Source organism: Typopeltis vanoorti, chromosome 9 (genome assembly GCF_054136105.1).
Source record: "Typopeltis vanoorti isolate ZY-2024b chromosome 9, IOZ_Tvanoo_1.0, whole genome shotgun sequence".
NCBI lineage: Eukaryota > Metazoa > Arthropoda > Arachnida > Uropygi > Thelyphonidae > Typopeltis > Typopeltis vanoorti.
Window position 1 is genome coordinate 122,739,320 of NC_143557.1, and position 18,645 is coordinate 122,757,964.

The 18,645-nt window shown below is 36.0% G+C and overlaps 1 protein-coding gene across 5 annotated transcripts in view; it reads left to right on the forward strand.

The window, feature by feature from the left end:
- LOC150103490 (pyruvate dehydrogenase phosphatase regulatory subunit, mitochondrial-like) overlaps nucleotides 1-18,645 on the forward strand; it is a 184,204-nt gene that overhangs the window by 72,231 nt on the left and 93,328 nt on the right. For all 5 annotated transcript variants that reach the window (XM_090397506.1, XM_090397508.1, XM_090397509.1 and 2 more), the window contains exon 10: nucleotides 13,933-14,057. In XM_090397506.1, the coding sequence (XP_090253632.1) occupies nucleotides 13,933-14,057 (125 nt within the window). The remainder of the gene's footprint in view (nucleotides 1-13,932; nucleotides 14,058-18,645) is intronic.

Sequence of the window (18,645 nt, forward strand, 5' to 3'; positions counted from 1 at the left end):
TAGGCTTGCACGGTGATCCAAATGCATTTTTGGAAATTATGGAGACAACTACCGTGTTTGAATAAAAACTTTAGTTTACTATTACTAAAATTTTACAATTCGACGTTTCGACCTTTATGTTAAGGTCATCTTCTGGAGCGTACAAATATACACAGGAAACAAGCTATACCACAATCATACTGGTTCGTTAAAGACACTGACTAACCGCTACCACAATTGTTGGCCTGACCTCTGGTGGGAAAAGAAAAAAAAAGAAAAAAAAAAATTATACATCAGCGCTAAAGTCCTATTATTTGTGTTGTCTACTATATACATATATTAACATTATATTAACATCATTCCAGCCAGTTGGAGTGGAATGGTTTCTAATAATAGCAGATTGGCTAGAGTCCTGACTTGTGTTGAATCTTTCAAATTAGGTTGGCTGAATGTGTGCCATCCAGATCCTTGGAATTTTCATACCATCTTTGTTGTTGATATTTGGGTGGTTTATCAGGATTTCGCAGGATTCTTTAAATTTTCTTTCGTACCATGTTTTTGTACGGTGTAAGGAGCAGGTGCTTTTCCAGTTGATTTGGTGTAAGGTGTTGAGTGCGTGGTCTGAGAGGCCTGCTTCACCATAATGGTTATATTTAATGTGTCTAATGTGTTCTTTTTTGCGTATAGGGATTGTCCGTCCTGTTTCACCAATGTACGGTAAGTTACAGGTGCAGCGGATGCAATAGACTCCAGGATGTGCTAATGGGAGGAGAGGGTCCTTAGAGGAGCTGAATATAGTTTTAAGTTTAGTGGGTGGTTTAAAGGTGGCATTAAGGTTATAATGTTGTAGGATTCTGTTGATTTTTTCTGATAACCCTTTAATGTATGGGATGGCTATGGTTTTACTGTAGTCTAGATTCGTTTTTGTTGTGGTTTTATAGAGTATTTTATTGACAGTATTTTTGTTTTAGCCATTGTTTATGAATGTGTCACTAATGATTTTTAGTTCTTGTTTCAGGGCCTGCTGGTTAGAGCAAATAGTTGTGGCTCTGTTTTTAAGGGTGTTTATGACTCCATATTTTTGTGCTGGGTGGTGATATGAATTCGCATGTATGTATTGGCCCGTGTGTGTAGGTTTTCGGTAGACCGTGAAGGATAGATTGCCTGAAGGAAGACGTGTAACTAGTGTGTCTAGGAACGGGAGCGAATTTTGGTTTTCGATTTCGATGGTAAATTGTATGCGTTCGTGTTGTTTGTTTAGGTGGCTGAGGAATGTGTTTAGCGTTTGTCGACCGTGCGGCCAGATCGCGAACACGTCGTCAACGTATCTGAGCCAGATTGTCGGTCGAAGCGTGGCGGAATCAAGAGCCCTTTGCTCAAAGGTTTCCATGTAGAAGTTCGCGATTGGGGGGGATAATGGTGAGCCCATGGCCGTACCTTCCTTTTGTAGGTAGAATTTGTTTTGCCACACGAAGTAACCGGACTTTAGTACGTGGGCAAAGAGGGCCGTAATGTCCGTAAATTTTTATTCAAACACGGTAGTTGTCTCCATAATTTCCAAAAATGCATTCGGATCACCGTGCAAGCCTAAAAGAAAGGATTCAGATCATCCATGGAAATGATACCCACAAGCGCTGCAATCGCTATGGTAAGCTAAAGATTCGTATTTCTCTTCTGATCAATCGGCTGGCCTTTTTAAAGAGATGCAGAGACAATAACCTCATTCCGATCTGCATCAGGCTAAAAAAGAAATTTACGTCCGCTAAGGCACTTCGTATCTATGACCGCACAGAAAAAGCAATGCTTAGGGAACAGATCCAAACAGCCCGCCGAAACCTAGCTACAACACAAAATCTAGTTTCTGAATTACAATTAGAACTATCCAACTATGTCAACCAAGACATTCTACAAACACTTGAAAGAATTACTGACAATTCGGCCAAGCATACCCTGGAAAAGAACAAAGAAAAACTCGAGAAAAAATTCCACTGGTTGAAACAACGGCAAAATATGGCGGCCAATCAGAGGACTTCCTCCCCGAGAAACAACAATGAACAACAAACAAGGGAGACTAGGAGCGACCAACCACCGACAAGCAAGAACCATGTGATCAACTTATCAAGCCACACCCTGAACAACGGCGAACTCACGCTGCTGAATAAAGGACTGAACTACGCAATAGCGCCTAAAAAGGTAAACAAATTAGATTTTATCTACCACATTGAAAGAGGCATCAGATCCCTACCTAACAACATAGCAGACAAAATACGACTAGAAACCAGTAATGTCCTAAATACCAAGAAAACTATACAGAATAACCTGACTAAAACAGAATTAGCAGCAATCAAATCGTTAAAAGCCAAACAAAACATAATAATAACGAAAGCTGATAAAGGCAGTGCCACTGTTGTCCTTGACAGGTCAACATACATACTGCAAATGAACCAACTAGTAGCCGATAACAACACATATAAAATGGTGAATTATAACCCAACAAAGAGGATAAAGAACAAAACAGAAAAACTATTAAAGTCCGTCACTTCTTGGCCACCAGACACAGTTAAAAAACTCAAACCCCACTACGCCCGCCCCCCCAGAATATATGGGGTTCTGAAAATACACAAACAAAATGTGCCCCTTCGACCAATAGTGGAAGGAATAGACAGTCCCAATTACCACCTAGCCAAGAAATTAGCGGCAACACTCAAGGAGTTGGTAGGTCATTCCCCCTCCTACGTAAAAAACACACAACACTTTATAAACATAATCAAAAACATAACACTCAACAAAGACGACTTATTAGTCAGTTTTGACGTTTCTGCCCTTTTCACTAATGTCCCCATCAATGACACAATTCTCTTACTACAAAACAAATTTCCACCCGACATTACGGCCCTCTTTGCCCACGTACTAAAGTCCGGTTACTTCGTGTGGCAAAACAAATTCTACCTACAAAAGGAAGGTACGGCCATGGGCTCACCATTATCCCCCCCAATCGCGAACTTCTACATGGAAACCTTTGAGCAAAGGGCTCTTGATTCCGCCACGCTTCGACCGACAATCTGGCTCAGATACGTTGACGACGTGTTCGCGATCTGGCCGCACAGTCGACAAACGCTAAACACATTCCTCAGCCACCTAAACAAACAACACGAACGCATACAATTTACCATCGAAATCGAAAACCAAAATTCGCTCCCGTTCCTAGACACACTAGTTACACGTCTTCCTTCAGGCAATCTATCCTTCACGGTCTACCGAAAACCTACACACACGGGCCAATACATACATGCGAATTCATATCACCACCCAGCACAAAAATATGGAGTCATAAACACCCTTAAAAACAGAGCCACAACTATTTGCTCTAACCAGCAGGCCCTGAAACAAGAACTAAAAATCATTAGTGACACATTCATAAACAATGGCTATAACAAAAATACTGTCAATAAAATACTCTATAAAACCACAACAAAAACGAATCTAGACTACAGTAAAACCATAGCCATCCCATACATTAAAGGGTTATCAGAAAAAATCAACAGAATCCTACAACATTATAACCTTAATGCCACCTTTAAACCACCCACTAAACTTAAAACTATATTCAGCTCCTCTAAGGACCCTCTCCTCCCATTAGCACATCCTGGAGTCTATTGCATCCGCTGCACCTGTAACTTACCGTACATTGGTGAAACAGGACGGACAATCCCTATACGCAAAAAAGAACACATTAGACACATTAAATATAACCATTATGGTGAAGCAGGCCTCTCAGACCACGCACTCAACACCTTACACCAAATCAACTGGAAAAGCACCTGCTCCTTACACCATACAAAAACATGGTATGAAAGAAAATTTAAAGAATCCTGCGAAATCCTGATAAACCACCCAAATATCAACAACAAAGATGGTATGAAAATTCCAAGGATCTGGATGGCACACATTCAGCCAACCTAATTTGAAAGATTCAACACAAGTCAGGACTCTAGCCAATCTGCTATTATTAGAAACCATTCCACTCCAACTGGCTGGAATGATGTTAATATAATGTTAATATATGTATATAGTAGACAACACAAATAATAGGACTTTAGCGCTGATGTATAATTTTTTTTTTTTTTTTTTTCTTTTTTTTTTTTCTTTTTTTTTCCCACCAGAGGTCAGGCCAACAATTGTGGTAGCGGTTAGTCAGTGTCTTTAACGAACCAGTATGATTGTGGTATAGCTTGTTTCCTGTGTATATTTGTACGCTCCAGAAGATGACCTTAACATAAAGGTCGAAACGTCGAATTGTAAAATTTTAGTAATAGTAAACTAAAGTTTTTATTCAAACACGGTAGTTGTCTCCATAATTTCCAAAAATGCATTCGGATCGCCGTGCAAGCCTAAAAGAAAGAATATAGAAGGTAAATATCAGGAAGGTGGCAAAATGTTCTGGAGGTTATTGAAAATAGAAATGGAGGAAGAGTATTGTTAAAGGTGATAAAGGTGATATGAAAATTGAAGATAAATCCTAGATGTCTGGAATTAATTATTTCGAAAGACTATTAAATGAAACAAGTGGTGACAGAACCATAGTAGAAAAATTTCAAGTGAAATGCAAACAGGAGTATGTATCAATACTCGAGGTAGAAAAAGCTGTCAAAAACTTGAAATGTGGAAAGACACCTGGAGTAGATGATATTTGACCAGAAATGCTCAAATATGGAGGTATAAAACTTTTGCAGTGGCTACACTGCATAATTCAGTGGGCCTGGTCCAAAGGTCGAATTCCAGATGATTGGAATAGAGCACTAATAGTTCCCATCTATAAAAAGGGAAATAAAGCTGAATGTGAGAATTACAGATCAATTTCTCTACTAAGTGTTCCAATTAAGATTTGTGCAAGCATACTTGAAAAAAAGCAGAGAAAAATTATGTACAAGAAACTTAGAGAAGAACAAGCTGGAATCGGGCAAAATAGAGGTTGCCGGGATCAGATTTTAACTTTATGACAAATAGTTGAGAAATCACTACTTAAGCTTTGTAGATCTGAAAAAGGTATGTGATAAGATGCCCAGGGAAAAGCTTTTCAAAATACTATAGTTATGTGGGGTAAATGGAACATTATGCAAGACAATACATTGTCTATATTTATGTGGTAAGTCAGCAGTTAGAATTGATTACATCAAACATGGTTTAATGTAAAATCAGGTGTAAGACAAGGATTCACATTATCTCCATTCTTATTCATCATCTATATGAATACATTATGAAAGAAAGTGGCATTAAACATGATATTAGAATTGGAGATACCAAACTTAGCCCTTTGCTTTATGCAGATGTTGTTGTAGTACTTCTAAACACATCCAGTGTAAGTCTCCAGTATTCTCAAAATAAATTGAATAACAGCTGTAAAAAATTTGGCATGAAAATCAGCATTAGAAAGGTGATAAGAAACTTTGAACACATCAGAACGAGTAAAATATTTCAGCTATTAAAGTGCAATTTTTAATGAAAATGGCAAGTTAAATCTAGAAATAGACAACAGAATAAGCAAAGCTGGTATGGTGTAGAACTATTTGAATATGGAATAAGAGAGAAATTAGCCAAAACACTAAACTAGCAGTATACAAGACAGTGTTTAAACTCATTTTAAGTTATGGATCTGAGAGTTTGGTTAGAAATGAAGCCTTTGATCATAGATTTTGCGTTAGGTGTTTGTTCAGACACCTAATGTTTTGCATTAGATGTCTGAACAAAATGGCATGAACGATAGAATCATATTAAAAATTGAATACATTAGGAAGGAACTTTGACATTATTTTCATTTAAGAATGTGTGAGCAGGGCTAATCTAAGATGGTATGGTCACTTTTACAAAATGGGAGAAAAAAGTTAGTAAAGCAGATGCCCAGGTGGCAAGATGAAGACCATAGTATAGGTTGACCATAGTATAGGTTTGGCTAGATTGATTCAGTTAGAAGTGCCTTAGAATAACAAAATGTTAGATACAGGAATATTGGAGTGCTGACAAGTAATAGACTCATTTGGAGGAAAATTGTCGATGGGAGATTATTAATAATGTAAACTTAATCATATAATGCTCTCATACTAGCCTGAAAACACCACTTGAGGGTGTGCGTATATCACGAAATCGATAATTATTATTATTATTATTATTCCTGATACCTCCAAGGAGTCCGAAGACTCATCGTGGGAGGACATCTACAACTGTCTCTACACCTAACCTCTACTACGAATCATCTCCATCAACGCCATCTACCGCCCAACTCCAACACCACCACAACTAGTAATTTTTGTCTGTAAATTGCGTGTGTTCTGAAGGGCCGATTTGTATGTATGCGGGACGAAAAACCCGAGTTTCCGGGAGAAAAAACCCTGCTACCACCGTATGAGATCGGCTAACTCACCTTCGATTGAAATCGACCAGATAAAGATTCCTCCCGTCGCGACGAGAATCGAACTTAGGCCTATTCCAATTGAAGGGCGCAATGTACTGTCGTTCTTCCAATTGCGCTACAGAGGCAATAAATGATGAATAAAAATATATATAAAGAAAAATTCTCGACCTACTCCCACTACTAATGTACTATAAGCTTAAAAGTATTTCCTGAAATATTCAAGATTTTGTTTAATCTTTTTCAGTCTGAAATTCCTTTATTCTCACACATACCTCAATTATGCTATTTCTTAAAATAGCATAATTGAGGTATTCATCATAATCCCACTCCCTCCATCTATGCCATGCATATGCAGTGTGTAATGGAGATTACTAAAATAACTATAATTATTTAATTATTAATAATATTTCTTTTAAATAAATACTAATTTTACTGATTTTATTGTGGTTAACCATAATAATAAATATTGAGTGTATGAGGAATGTTGTATTTATTTATTAAAAAAAATGGGGGAATCAGACAGCTTGTTATCACATGTGTTCTAAAACATTTCAGTGCAAAGTACTGTCATCTAAAAGTGGACTTTTCAACTTGACTTATTAATGGCATGAGAAGAAAGAAAGATGATGAAGGCAATGCAGTCTCATCTAAAAATAAAAAAAGACCAGTGTTTCTTCCTTTTGCTAGATGGTGCATATACACATACTAGAAGTAGATGATTTAGTAGCTAAACTTGCAACAGTATATGAAATTTTTATCACTGTTGTAAAGGGCAATTGTTTTACAGAAAGTTTCTCTAAAAGAAGCCTGTAGTTATAATTACTAGTAATGATAATAGATTAAAAAGAATTCATGATACTTGTTTTGCAGCAAAGGCCTATTCTTTAATTATAGCAAGATTTGTGACCTTCAAGATTTGTTTTTGAAATATATCTAATTATGACTACTAGTAATGATGCTGCAGTTATGAGGAAATTTGGAAAATTATCATTGATCTATCAACAATTATGTTAAGACTATGCACTTCATTTCTTTGCAAGTTCTGCTGAAGTAATTCTCAAAGAACATTAGTTCAGTAGAAGTTTGAAACAGAAAATAATACCAGAAAAGAAATAGAAAATTATGATCTTAGAGAATTAAAAGTAGATTTCAAAACAGACCTTAAAAAAAAATAATAAATAAAATTTCGCCTAGCAAGAGAGATATTCATTTTGATGGCAAAGTCAATTCAATTAAATTATTTTTGTCGATAAAAAGTGAAATGAATATATATGAAGTGACATGTATACTAGCACCATCTGTTAGATGTACTACTAACAATCAGACCTGTCAACCTAAAAGGAAAGAAATTTTCCTACTTCAGATTTATTTAAAACTAAACAAAGATCCATAAATTGTATGTTAATCTCAAACTCAGTATTTTTAAACAAACGTATAGTGTCGTATCTATATGCTGTACCAATATAATAATTTTTTTTTGTTTGCATCAAACTTTGAATGTTATTTTTAATATCTAATACTAATTAAATTTTACTTTTTTTCCTATATACTGAAATGTAAGAATATGTACAAGAACTGTATAAAAAAAAAAAAAGAACCACTCCTGCAATTGCCAGAATGGAAAGACAAACTCATAAATAATACAATGCAAATTACTCGTAATGAATTTGACAATGCACTCACAACCATTGCAATGACTAAGGCAACCAGGCATAGATGGGGAATACCAATCGAACTAATTTGAGAATAGAGATCTGCATGTTGTCCACAAAAAAAAATTATTATATTGGTACAGCATATAGATATGACACTATACATTTGTTGAAAAATACTGAGTTTGAGATTAACATACAATTTATGGATCTTTGTTTAGTTTTAAATAAATCTGAAGTAGGAAAATTTCCAGCTATTTCAGGCAGACTGCAGACAAGACAATACAAAAGAACAAAAAGTAGATTATTATGTACACAAATGCTAGGAGTATCATAAACAAAGGAATAGGGTTTGTTGCTTTAGTCAATATGTTGCGACCTCAGATTGTAGGTATTAGTGAGACCTGACTATCAGAATCAGACGTACTAACTGGTATCGAGTGTCAAGAGTACAGTATTTTTAGGAAGGATAGAGAGGATAGGAGGGGAGGGGGGGTGTGTGCTGCTAATGATATCAGATGACTTGAATCCAGTTAGAGTTGAGACCTATGATTGTAGTACTACTGCTAACAGTATTTTGTGTGGCAATGAGTTTGAAGCCATCTGGTGTGAGGTGGAATCTAACAAGATCAATTACATAGTGAGGTATTGTTACAGACCTAGTGGATCGGTTGTTAGTGATGAAGAAATGCATTATCAAATAGGAAAGATGAGCATAAAAAGAGTAATCATAATGGGACACTTTAATTATCCAAATATTGATTGGGTAGTAGTTGAATCTCATGATATCAGATGATTAGAATTAGAGTATATCACGAGAAGAATGAAAATGCATTTATTGAGCTGTTGCGGGACAACTTCCTCAAGCAGCATGTGACAGAAGGAGCTTGAGGGCAAAGAATTTTAGATTTGTTATAGTGTCAGAGGGCGTTTCAGTTAAAGAACTATTCTGCCTCCGGTCGGTGACAGTGATCATATGGTTCTCACTTGGGAAGTGACCAAGTTTATGAATGTGCCATTCAGAAAAGGTTACATGCTGAACTATAAAGCAGGAAATTTTGACCACCTGAGGAATATACTGAGTTCAGTGGAATGGGATCAGTTGCTGGATGGAAAGAATATCGAGAGTGCATGGGAAGCATTTAAACAATACTTAAATGATGCGATATCAGAATGTGTCCTGAGAGTTTGAAGAATAAATAGAGTAGGAGTCAAATGGATGTGTAATCTTATTAAGCAAGATATTTGTAAGAAAAGGACAATGTGGAAGGAATACTGTTTGCATAAGAACGATGTCCATTATGAACGTTATAAGCAGCAGGCTAGAATAGTCACAACTGTTGTGTGGAAAGCAAAGTCTGAGTATGAAAAGAAACTGGCTCTGCGTGCTAACAACCCACAAGAATTCTATTGATATGCTGCAAGTAAAAGAAAAAAGAAAGAATGAATATGAAACTCTTCTAAATCCACATGGCGTGAGGGTTACAGATGCAGAAGAGGTTTTTCAGTTAATGAGTGCCCATTTTGTTAAAAGCTATCAACCTTGTGAATGCAACATTGAGCTCACTGTTGCCTCTTCACTAGATGAAGAAATGCAGGTGCACAAATTGAATAGGAATTCAGCAATAGGGACTGATGGAACATCAGCATGTATGCTAAAAGAGCGTTCAACTGAACTGGCCATTCCTTTGACGAGGATGTTTAATATGAGTCTCAGAACAAGAAAGGATTCCACAGGAATGGAAGGAATGTATTGTAATTCGATTGCACAAGGGTGGTGCAAAGACCAATTTATCCAACTATTGACCAATTAGTATCTCAGGAGTGGTGGTGAAGATTTTGGAAAAATTGGTTAGGGCCTGTATTCAGAAATGGGTTGACAGTGAATCTCTACTTTGCAATGGACAACATGGGTTTACTAAGGGAAGGTCATGTTTTAGCATCTTGCTCACATTCTATAACAATCAGGGCCATTGCCAGATTAGATAGCACCCTGAGGTAACAATTAAATATCGCCCCTGATGGATTATAAGACAAAAATATAAGAAAATCTCCAATTGCTATTTTGTTTTTATTACAAGAGAAACATTAATGCAAAACGATTACATAATTATAGTAATTAAATGTTTGCTCTACTGGGATATCGCACAATAAAACAGTTTATAAGCTCTTCTAAATTTAAATTATAAGCTATGTTCGCCTCTATCAATATAGTTGCTAGACCAATCAATCTATCTTGGGTCATCTGTTCGCAAATAATTTTAATCAATTTAAGCTTGGAAAAACTTCTTTCCACACTTGCTATGCCGATGGCAACCTATCCCAATATGGCTGAAAGAGCACCCGTATTAAGCTGTGCCGTGAGGCAGGCTGCCTCTATGCTACACCCTGTCAACGCCATTGATAACAATGTTGCCATTGAACTAGACCAGGGGTAAACTGATGAGGCGAGGGATCTTGGGGTGTTAATAGATAGGAAGTTAAAGTTCAGGGGCCATTTGCTAAAGATTGCAAATACAACTCGGAAAATAATTGCAATGCTGAAACGAATACAACTGACTGACAGATATCAAAAAAGTGGTATATGGTGATCTGAGTCTGTAAGGTTTAAGGTAACAACTGGTGTACCACAGGGATCAGTGCTTGGTCCACTGTTATTCAATCTGTATATTAATGATATTGGGAAGGATTTGCCAAGTGACATACAACTATTTGCTGATGATGCAAAGATAGGTAGCGTAATCAGGAATGCTGCTGATATGCACTACTTGCAGAATTATTTGAATAGGCTGGAAATGTGGGCTTGGTTAAATGGGTGTCAGTAAATGTAAAGTCATTCACTTCGGCATTATTAGATATCCAGTATTGTATTATATTGTTGGGATTAGGCTAGAAGAAACTGATGAGGCGAGGGATCTTGGGGTGTTAATAGATAGGAAGTTAAAGTTCAGGGGCCATTTGCCAAAGATTGCAAATACAACTCGGAAAATAATTGCAATGCTGAAACGAATGTTCGCATGTAAAGATAAGGATGTTATTTTGCCTCTTTACAAGGCCTTGATAAGATCTCACTTGGACTATTGTGCGCAAGTCTAGTCTCTTGGTTTCTGTTGTGATTCTGATATATTGGAGAGAGTACAAAGAAGAGTGTTAAAAATGATATTAGGATTGTGCAATACTGATTATGAAGACAGATTGAGAATTTGTATAGACTGCAGACACTAGCAAACTGGAGAAAGAGGGGGTGATATGTTTGAGACTTACAAACTTTTGAAAGGGTTATACATGATTTCAGTTGGTGGAATTTTTCAATTTAAGGAAGGGTGGGGAAAGGACGAGAGGGCATCCTTCTCTTAAACTTCTCTCAATTGTAGTGTCTCTGAAGAGGGTTGGTTAGAGCCAGCTACAATTGAGAGAAGTGTAAGACAAGGATGCTTATTCTCTGCAATACTTTTTAACATTGTTGCAGACAAAATGATGAGGGAAGTTTTAAACAAAGAGTACAGAATTTTAATAAATGGCAAAAAAGTAAATGTTATTAAATTTGCAGACGGCAAGCAATAATAGCAGGTTACCGTAATGGACTGGAGAAAATGCTGAAAAGAATAAATAACAAGACATCTGTATATGGTATGAAAATAAACTTCATGAAAACAAAGGCAATGATAATAGGAAAGAAACCCCATACTGAACATTAGAATAGAGGATAAGCCCATTAAACAGATTACTTCCTTCCAATACTTAGGACAATTGATCACAGAAAATGCACATTACACATCACATACTCACATCAAAGCAAATGGACATCAAACTCAGAAAAAGACTACTAAAGACCTTTGTCTGGCCGGTTGCATTATATATGTCAGAAACCTGGACACTACTTGAACAAGATCAGAAATACCTAGAGTCCTTTGAGATATGGTGCTGGAGGCTGTTAATGAAAGTGAGTTGGAAAGAAAAGAAAAGCAACGACAAAGTTCTCAAGGAAGATGCGAAGAAAGAAGTATATTGGAGACCATATTGCTATGCCTTAGTAGGTGGCTCAAATGGATAGGACACCTACTAAAGCATAGAAATTTACATGGCATTGCATAGCAAAAAACAGTAATAGAAGGGAAGACCAAGAATGAACTTGATCAAACAACTATGTGAAGATTCGGGAACAAGAAGATATGAATAAATGAAGAGAATCGCCAAAGAGAGGAACAAATGGTGGGAATGGTGTGCTACAACCAACCAGTCCATGGACTGAAGGACCACACGACGATTACTAAAATGTATGGCTCTTGGTTACAGCATTTTATCCATAGAGCATAAAAATTCTTACTTAGGAATTCTTACTTACGAGGGTGGTCTGGTCTGAAAAGTTCTCAGCCAAACAATGAAAAAACGAATTTATAATTTCAAAATTATTTTTATTTTTAAACATAATCTCCCTTAAGACTAATACATTTATTCTAGCGATGCTACAGCACTATTATCCCATCCCTGTAGTGGTTCTCAGTAAGACCTGCAAAATATCCTTCTACAGCTGCAATCACCTCTTGATTCGAAGAAAAACGCTGACCAGCATGGAAGAGTTTTGGTTTTGGGAAGAAATAGAAGTCAGAGGGAGCCAAATCTGTGGAATAGGGGTGGATGTTCCAACAATTCATATTGCAGATCCCTTAATTTTTCAACTGCCAAAACACCTTTGTGGGCAGGTGCATTGGCCTGATGAAAGATGATTTTTTTTTTCTGCAAACCGGATCTTTTCTCGTGAATTTTTTCGTCTAGTCTGGTTAAAAGATCGGAATAATATTCCCCGGTTATTGTTTTACCCTTTTCAAGATAATTAATAAACAAAATGCCTTTAGCTTCCCAAAACACCGATGTCATAACCTTTCCTGCTGATGGAACAGACTTTGTCTTCTTTGGCACTGAACAACTGGCTTCTGTCCACTGTTTTGACTGTTGTTTGGATTCTGGTGTGTAATAGTGAATCTTAGTCTCATCCATAGTAATAAATCAATGCTCAAAATCAGTTTTATTCATGTTAAAACACTCCAAGCACTGTTCAGAGATTTTCATACGAGTGCGTTTTTGATATGCTGTGAGCAAGCGCACACACCCATCTTGCACAAAGCTTTTTCATTTGCAATTCTTCATGCAAAATATATCCTACACATTCTTTTGAAATGCCTGTAGTCTCAGCAATTTCACGCACTTTGACTTGGCAGTCATCCAATACCATATCGTGCACTTGATCAATGATTTCTAGTGGTGTTACACTTTTTGGATATCCTTTACGTGAATCATTTGATTTTTCTTCCGAGTTTTCTCTGCCGAGAAAACTTGGCAGCCCATTCTTAATTGTCAAAAACAAAGGAGAAGAGTGCCCATAAACTTTGATGCACTTTGAATGAATTTCTTTTGGCATTAAACCTTCTTTTACAAAGAATTTTATGACTGCGCGATACTCAGTTTTATCCATTGCAAGGGATACAGACAACACTTTTGCTTCAGACAGCTGTATAAAACAAACTACTCGATAGAATAAATTGCAATTTCACATGGATGCCTATAATAGATGTACCAACTTAGAAAAAAAAATCGTGCCAATAGTGTTGCTATCTATGGTCGAGACCAAGAACTTTTCAGACTACCTTCGTACTTCTCTCAAATGTTAAATCAATAAAATAAATGTTTTAGGGATTCTTGGGGGAACTTCCATTTCTAATTCCCAAAGATTAAAAACTATCAAGAATTTAGAAACCTACGTACAATCTTATGCTAAAAGAAATCCACTGTGACTAAGTATTTACTATAAGAAACTTTTTGTCACTGTGAGTTTGCTGTGGGGAGAATCACTTGTATTCTAAATTTTTTTTTATTACATTTATTTGTTTGTAGTGCCTTTATATGATGAAGCTAAACATCGGATGCCCATTTTAAATACTTTAGAAGTGAAGGATTTTATTAATGGTCCTGATACATTTACTCCTGACTGCCAGTGGATTCTAGGAGAAACAGCTGAAGTATGTAATTTAATGATAAACAGTTTATCTTTTTTTTTTTTAATTATTATTTTTTTATGTGAATTACTTTTACTATTTTCCATTTTACCATTATCAGCTAATTTGTTAGAATATATTTTATGATAATATGAAGCATTTCATTTTACATGATTTGTTTCACAAAGTACAACTGAGAGGCATTTCATACCTCTCAGTTTAAGGAGTGCTCAGAAACCTGGGCACTCCTTAAACAAGATCAGAAATACCTAGAGTATTTTGTCAGATTTAAAAGACTTAAAAGACCGTATGAACTATACTATTAGACACACACATACAGTAAACTACTGTTTATTCAACCCTTCAGTTATCAGAATTGTGAGCTCTGATAATTTAAGGATCAGATAATTGAAATATAATTACATGGTGCTCTACCAGAAGTTGCTTGACATCAGCTAATTGAAGAGTTATTGTTTTCAAGGTTGGATAAATGGTAGATTACTGTATATGTTTTTGAATATGTTACAGTTTAAAAGCTAATATTAGGGATTATTGTATTGATCAAGTATATACAAAAAATACAGTTTGTATTTTTAGCGGCATATTTATGTTTACTGTAGAGATATTCCTATATAAAATTTATTTTATACGATCTTCATGAAATATTGCAAAGTATGCCTTATTAACTTAATACAAACTTATATCTCTGCATTTTCATAGTTATGCCATGATTGACATAATCAGGAAAAAAAAAACTTTCTGAAAGAAATATGCATGTGCACATACTTCTCACACTGGTGGTCTTAATCAATTTTTTATTGTTTCAAGAGCTATCTCATGTCTCTCATACTGTGCCTTTCTTGAAAAGATGTTCATATTTTCAGTTGCAGTAAAAAAAAAAAAAAAAACATAATGGTTGAGTTCCCTTTCCGTTGGTCTGATCAGTACATGTGTTGCTAACTCTGACTTCTCCCATTTGTTATGTTTAATGCCACATTAGTATTCCTTTGATCTCATTTCAAATGAGTGACTTGTTACCAAAATAGAGGATATGGTAGAGGCACTTGATTTCATAAACATTTCAATGTTTTGTCCATGACTATAACACTTTGCTGATCTTAAGCAAATATCTTAGATTAGATATTTTTGGCCCGATAGGGTAGGGTGACTTCTCTCCATATTCTGATGTAACGGTTTGAATGCTTGATCTTAGCTATCCAAGTTAGGGGTTTGATAAAAAGTTTGTTGTGTTAAAGTTTATAAAAAGTTGTCATGTTAAAGAAGCCTTCCTGGGAAATGTATATCCTCATTATCTGTGGATTTCACTACTTTGTCAGAGGCATATATAAAGCAAGGAAATGGTTAGGGAGATATGTGTAGCTTAAAAGAATAATGAACCAGTAGTAGGACCTAAGTGACTTTGTGCATTACGTGATAGTCAGTGCTAGACAGTGTCACAGAAACCGTCATCTTGTGAGGATGTTCAGACACTATAGCATCTGGATTATACTGGGATGTTTCACTAATCAGAAGAAATCAAACATGGCAGTCCTGTGGTAAGAGCTTGTTGATATAAGAGACCAAGAGAGGGATTACTGGGATCATGCAGTTTGACAGCTGGTCACAATCAAATGATAGCACAGTACAATAATATTCAGCAAAGGAGCATGTTGGAATAATATGGCAGATCCTGTCATATAAAGGTTGTAGCAGCAGATGATTTCACAAGTTCAACTTCTTTCAGTTAACAAGCAGCTATAGATACAGCAGACTGAAACACTGGCATAGGACATTTGATGAGTGGAAAAGGTCACTCGTTTGACCTGGCACCGTGAGTCCAGTGATTCTGATAGACTAATTTTGTCAAGTACAAACTGTAAGCTGTTGTTGACAGGATAGGAAAGTGTTTTCTTGATACACATTTTCCCACTGATAGCATGGTATGAGTTTCTGAGTTGCAGCTTGCCTGAGCATTGTTGTTAAGGCAAGCTGTAGCCTCTAATTTCTCCCATACTTGACACACAAGGTTACAACAGACTCATATTCTTACATCTGGGATAAATCTGCAAAGATATCTAAAGTTCATCATAAATATAAACTTTCAAACTACACATCCAGCTGGCATTATCTGTTTTCTAAAGAATCACCCTAATCTCCTTGCACATCCAAGTGTATAAGTCTCTCTAATCATGCCCTGGATATCCCTTTCACACAGGATAAAATTAAAGGACAAGTGTGCTATGTAAAAGTCACTACTTGTCTGAGAGACAATTTTTAGAATTATTACAAAGATTTGGGTCATCAATCTAAGACCACATTTTTTTTGTCTGACCACTCTGACTAACTTCATTTTATCTTGCCCCTATTTTATAACATCAGTTCATTTCCAGTTACAAATTAATTGTTTTTGCTGAGTGCTCTGTATTTTACTACAGTTGTAATTTGTGCTCTTTACATGCCATTTGAAAATCCAGTGAAAACTTTGTAACTCAATAAATTATTTATTTTGTTCTTCTGGTGGTGGTGTTTATTCTATGAAGCACTGCTGTGAATGTAGACCTTATGTCTTTTCATCCAAGTATTCCATGGATGTAGAAAGTTTATTTGCTTGGTTACAAAGTAAATTATACTTCTTTTCTTTGAGTGCCAAGGGGGTGCTTAAGGGTCAAAGCTGTATAACTGAGAGGAGACCTTCACATAGCCTTTAAAGGAATGCAGAGAACCGACCAGGGCTTCTGACCTAATGTCCACTCCTCACCTTCTCATGGTGCACCCTGTTAGGTATCTACATGGATAGTGAATGAACGAGGATGGACTGGCAATTTGGAATTTAGCCAACCAAATTGTATTCCTATTGGTTTAACCAAAGTACAAAATGATGGTACAACATGACAAAATTTCATGCCGGCTGGGGCGTCGCCTGGTTAAACAAGGTGCCCATTGTTTTTGCCAGGGAACCAGGGTGAACAGCAAAACGTCAGCTACTGGAACAAATCTGAAAACACACCCCAACTCAACATCACCAGAGTTAAAGATCGGTACTATCAACATAAGAAGCCTGAATGGCAAAGAAATGGAGCTAGCTGAGGAATTAGATAAGTACCAGATCAACATAATAGGGGGTGACTGAAACAAAAAAGACATAAACTGGTGAGATCTTTCTGGGCAATAAATACAAAATGTTCTATTCAGACAATGACAATCAAGGAAAAGAAGGAGTAGCCATAGTATTTTGGCTATTCCTTCTTTTCCTTGAAAACTTGAAAACTTGCACACTAAAAATATATTCTTTTAATTTTTTTGATGATCTGGCAAAAAATTGGCATAATTTTGATTGGTTTACACACACAAGAAGAGGGAAGACCAGATACTAATAAATAAATGTGCAAATTATGACATTATTTCTTTCAATTAATTTGTTTTCATAAATCTCACGGTACACCTGAAGACCTCTCGCGGCTCACCAATGTGCTGCGGCACACCGGTTGAAAATCACTGCTCTAAGCTCTAAATTTAAATTGCAGTTACACAGTGTTGATTTCATGAGGAGAAAACTTTTTCTTACCATTTCAATTCTGACTTTTATTTCTATTTCTGGATTAGATTCTTCATTTAACTAGCATCCAAGATATTTAAATTTTGTCACTCTTTCTATTTGTTTACCATTTAAAGAAAGTGCTGAATTAAGAATTGGTTTCTTGTTTATGACACCGTGAATTTCATTTTGGTGATATTTATTCTTAATTCCATTTTTTCACCCTCTTCATTCACTAGTTCGAGGAGATTTTGTAGACCCTAAATATTGTCAGCCAGGAGAGCTGTCATCAGCATATCAGATGTTATTGATGATTTCACTATTTACATTAATCTCTTCTTCTCTTCCTTTTAAGGTTTTTTGAAATATGGCTTCTGAGTATGTTGAAAAGGAGAGGCAAAAGCATGCATCATTGCCTTACTCCTCTTTTGATGTTAATGGAGTCTGTAATGATGTCATCAACTTGAACAGATGCCTTTGGTTCCAATATGTTTTCAATGATCCTAATGTCTTTACCATCTAATCCAATTCTTTTTTAATAATTCAATCATTTTAGTGTGTTTGACTTTGACAAAGCTTTCTCAGAGAGTCGATTAAGCAAATGAATACTTCCATGTTTTGGTCACTACATTTTTGGAATAAGATTTGAAAACAGAAAAGAGCCTCTCTCTATTCCCAAACCGCTTCTAAAGCCGAATTGGATATCACTGATCATGTCTTCACATTTTCTGTATATTTTTTTTTTGAATTATTTTCAGAAACAGTTTGAGAACATGACTCATTAGACTTATTATTCTGTAGTCATTAAAAGCTTTGGTTATTTACTTTTTTAGGTAAACTAAAAAAGCAAATAACCCGACTGCAACCAGGTCTTGAGGGATTATGCCTGTATTGTAGATCTTATTAAATAGCTTTACTAATATAGTAATGTTGTCACCTTCTAATAACTTTACTATTCTTGCTGGTATTCTATCAGGGCCTAATGATTTACCATTTTTAGCTGAGTTCAGCACATATCCTACCTCTCATCTTAATATGCTTATGCCTTCCATCTGTTCATAAGTATTTTCTGGGTTT